Below are 2878 nucleotides of genomic sequence, written 5' to 3' on the forward strand. Positions count from 1 at the left end.
CGTCATCGTATCATGCATCCTCATCATGGGAATCCGTCAGGTGAGACACACACTTCACGGTGGCTCCCAACTCTCTTAAAATAGAGAAAACAGTAACATACTTTTTTTTTTTCATCCAAGAAATAACTATGAATGTATTTTCTGCATCTACATAATTATAGTCCATTATATTTTTTTTATGACATCTGTATTCCTTTTAGTCTATTAGTATAACGTTTAATAATATCTATTTTGACTGTTTTTTAATCAATTATATATAAATTTTGTGTTATATAATTTCGGTTGTTCTGGGGACAAGATAGAAAATTAGGCTATTTAAGAAAAATCACAATATATTTTATGAATGGACTACATATTTTCTTGAATAAACAATCTCTCTCTCTCTCTCTCTCTCTCTTCTCTCTCTCTCTCTCTCTCTCTCTCTCTCTCTCTCTCCTCTCTCTCTCTCTCTCCTCTCTGAACTCTAAATGCATGACTGACTGCAGGCTCCTTTACCTAATTTAATTAATCTAATCCTCTTTCTTTAGGAGCGACGTGGCTTTGTCATGACCTGGGTGATTACAATGGTGGTGATCATCATCATCAACATCATCACCTCTATCATCGCCCTGGTCACCACCTTCAGCCTCGTGGCCGGCCTCATCGTTCTGGTGGTCATGGGTGTTTTCATATATTTGGTGGTGGTGGTTCGTTCATACGCCCTGACGGTAAGTGGCGCTTCGTTTGCTTTCTTCCGAATGGTAGCAGAGTTATGTCATTGAACAATCCATCCATGAAGAATCTTATCATGTAGCAACATGATAGCACTTATTCAAAAACTTCTAAGGGTACTTGCTCCTTGCATAGTGAGTGGTAACGGTAGGGTTTACGTGATATAATCCTAAGAATTTTGAGAATGATGTTCTAGATGTTAGACGAAAAGAAACGAATGGGTGGGAAAGGTTGTAGGAAGATTCAGCCTGAAACAGGAGGACTACGGCATTTCAGCTACGGTCTGCCTGAGAGAGATTTGAATAGCATTTTCTCTTGGTATGCAAGACATTTTGTAGTAGTCGTGCTTCAAACTTAAGTCTCCTTATCATTTTGTTCCACTCGTATAAATGTGTGGTAATTATATTACTTCATGCATTTTCAGAAATGTAAGTACTATTCAAAGTTGAGTAATTTCAGAGACAGAAAACCAATTAATTGAAATGAAAATTAAGGTGATTTGTTATTTTCCTTCCTTTTCATAATATAAACATGATTAGGTGATATCAATGCTGCTCTGTATAGTATAATGTTCTCCTTCAGCTTGGCTCCAGCGCTGGCGTGGCCGAAACCAGAACGACCACACTCCCGCAGCCCGAGGCGATTCCGGTGGGAGGGAATGGCTGCACTACCTCGACCTGTGCCTCGTGATTGCAGTGCCTACCTTACTAGGAATACACAAAAATCAAAACGTTACATTAATACCTTCACTGCTTTTTCGATGAAGTAGTCAGTAAAGAGTTTATCAAGACTTAATATATTTTTGCTATTTTTTCGACCCAAGTTTTTTGTCTTAACACTATAACTATTGTGAATGCTTCGTGTACACACACACACACACACATCACACACACATCACACACACACACACACACACACACATACACACACACACACACACACACACACACACACACACACATTATGCAACACGATTCAGTCGCCCAAATAGTAACAACTGACAAAAGATGTACAATGCGCTAATGTGATAGTAAGTGTTTACAAAGCGTAAGTCGAGACCTCCCTGAAAGTAACACCAGTATTACTACTGCCAACCGATGCTCGAGGCTGCCAGAGAAGGGATGAACATTATATTACCAAAAGGCCATAGATAGTCAGGGTGAGCAGAGCAGATGTCGGTATTCATGTGCTCCTTGACACCCGCAGCAATGGCAGGTGTTGCCTTACTCCAACCTCCGTCACATCTGACCGTCTACAACACTAAAGTAAATAAACTAAGTGACATTTCTGTTTGATGTTAAGTAATGTGTAACCATATCTGTACCTTTCGTAAAGTTTAGCTTGAAGCCAAATCTTACTGTATTCCTTTAGCTATGAGAGTTCAAACAATATTTCGTTTATTGACCCAGTTGTTGGGCAGCAAAATATCCGTGCTTGTATTATTGTAGTCAGGCTCATTATATAGCAGCCGGTGTGTTCAATAGTGTGTAAGACGAGCACTAATACGTGTTTGTGTTCTTCATAAGCCGCTGTTGTGTCATGAGAAACAATCTTAGCTTTGTTATGAAGTATATTCCATTTTTGCATTTTCCTATCAGCTGCAGAAGGACCAAACAACGCAAGGTGCCGTGCGTGCTTAATGTTCTCGATGTGAGCCACACGTCTCAGACTTTCATTTGTTTTGCCTGACAGTTACTGGGGCCCTGACTGTATTCCTATTGCTCTATGTATGTCAACCGCTGGTGATTACAGTTTTTCCTCTACTACAGTATACGCAACTCTCATTTAAAAAAAAATCAAATAAATAAATAAATGTAACGTTCATTATAATGTGTGCTCTGAGTTTTGAAGTAAAATGACGATGAAGGGTCAGCTGCAATAGGAATACTAACGGCATACCTTCGTGATTACTGCCCAAAGCAGCAACTGTTGAACTGTGTCGTCACATTATTAACTTGAAATAAGGATTCCTGCCCTCCCATCCCTCGTATTAGTTTACGTTTATAATAAAGAACTTTGATAGAAATCACCATAAATTTGAGGAGCTTAAAGATTTAATGAAAGGAATCATGTACTGTTAATTTTTTGCAAGTTTTCAACTTAGTGTTTATGTAATTTGCTATATTTGCTATGATATTTTCTCAATAAAACTATGAAATCACTTTTA

General features: G+C 38.5%; 1 protein-coding gene across 3 annotated transcripts in view; it reads left to right on the top strand.

Moving 5' to 3' along the window:
- The window catches only part of LOC135107292 (uncharacterized), a 35393-nt gene extending 32515 nt beyond the window's left edge, over nt 1-2878 (top strand). For all 3 annotated transcript variants that reach the window (XM_064016966.1, XM_064016967.1, XM_064016965.1), the window contains 3 exons: nt 1-40; nt 528-707; nt 1294-2878. The exon at nt 1-40 is cut by the window's left edge and continues 43 nt beyond it. In XM_064016966.1, the coding sequence (XP_063873036.1) occupies nt 1-40; nt 528-707; nt 1294-1401 (328 nt within the window). In that variant the 3' untranslated portion in view covers nt 1402-2878. The remainder of the gene's footprint in view (nt 41-527; nt 708-1293) is intronic.

This window comes from Scylla paramamosain, chromosome 15 (genome assembly GCF_035594125.1).
Source record: "Scylla paramamosain isolate STU-SP2022 chromosome 15, ASM3559412v1, whole genome shotgun sequence".
NCBI classification, from domain to species: Eukaryota; Metazoa; Arthropoda; class Malacostraca; order Decapoda; family Portunidae; genus Scylla; species Scylla paramamosain.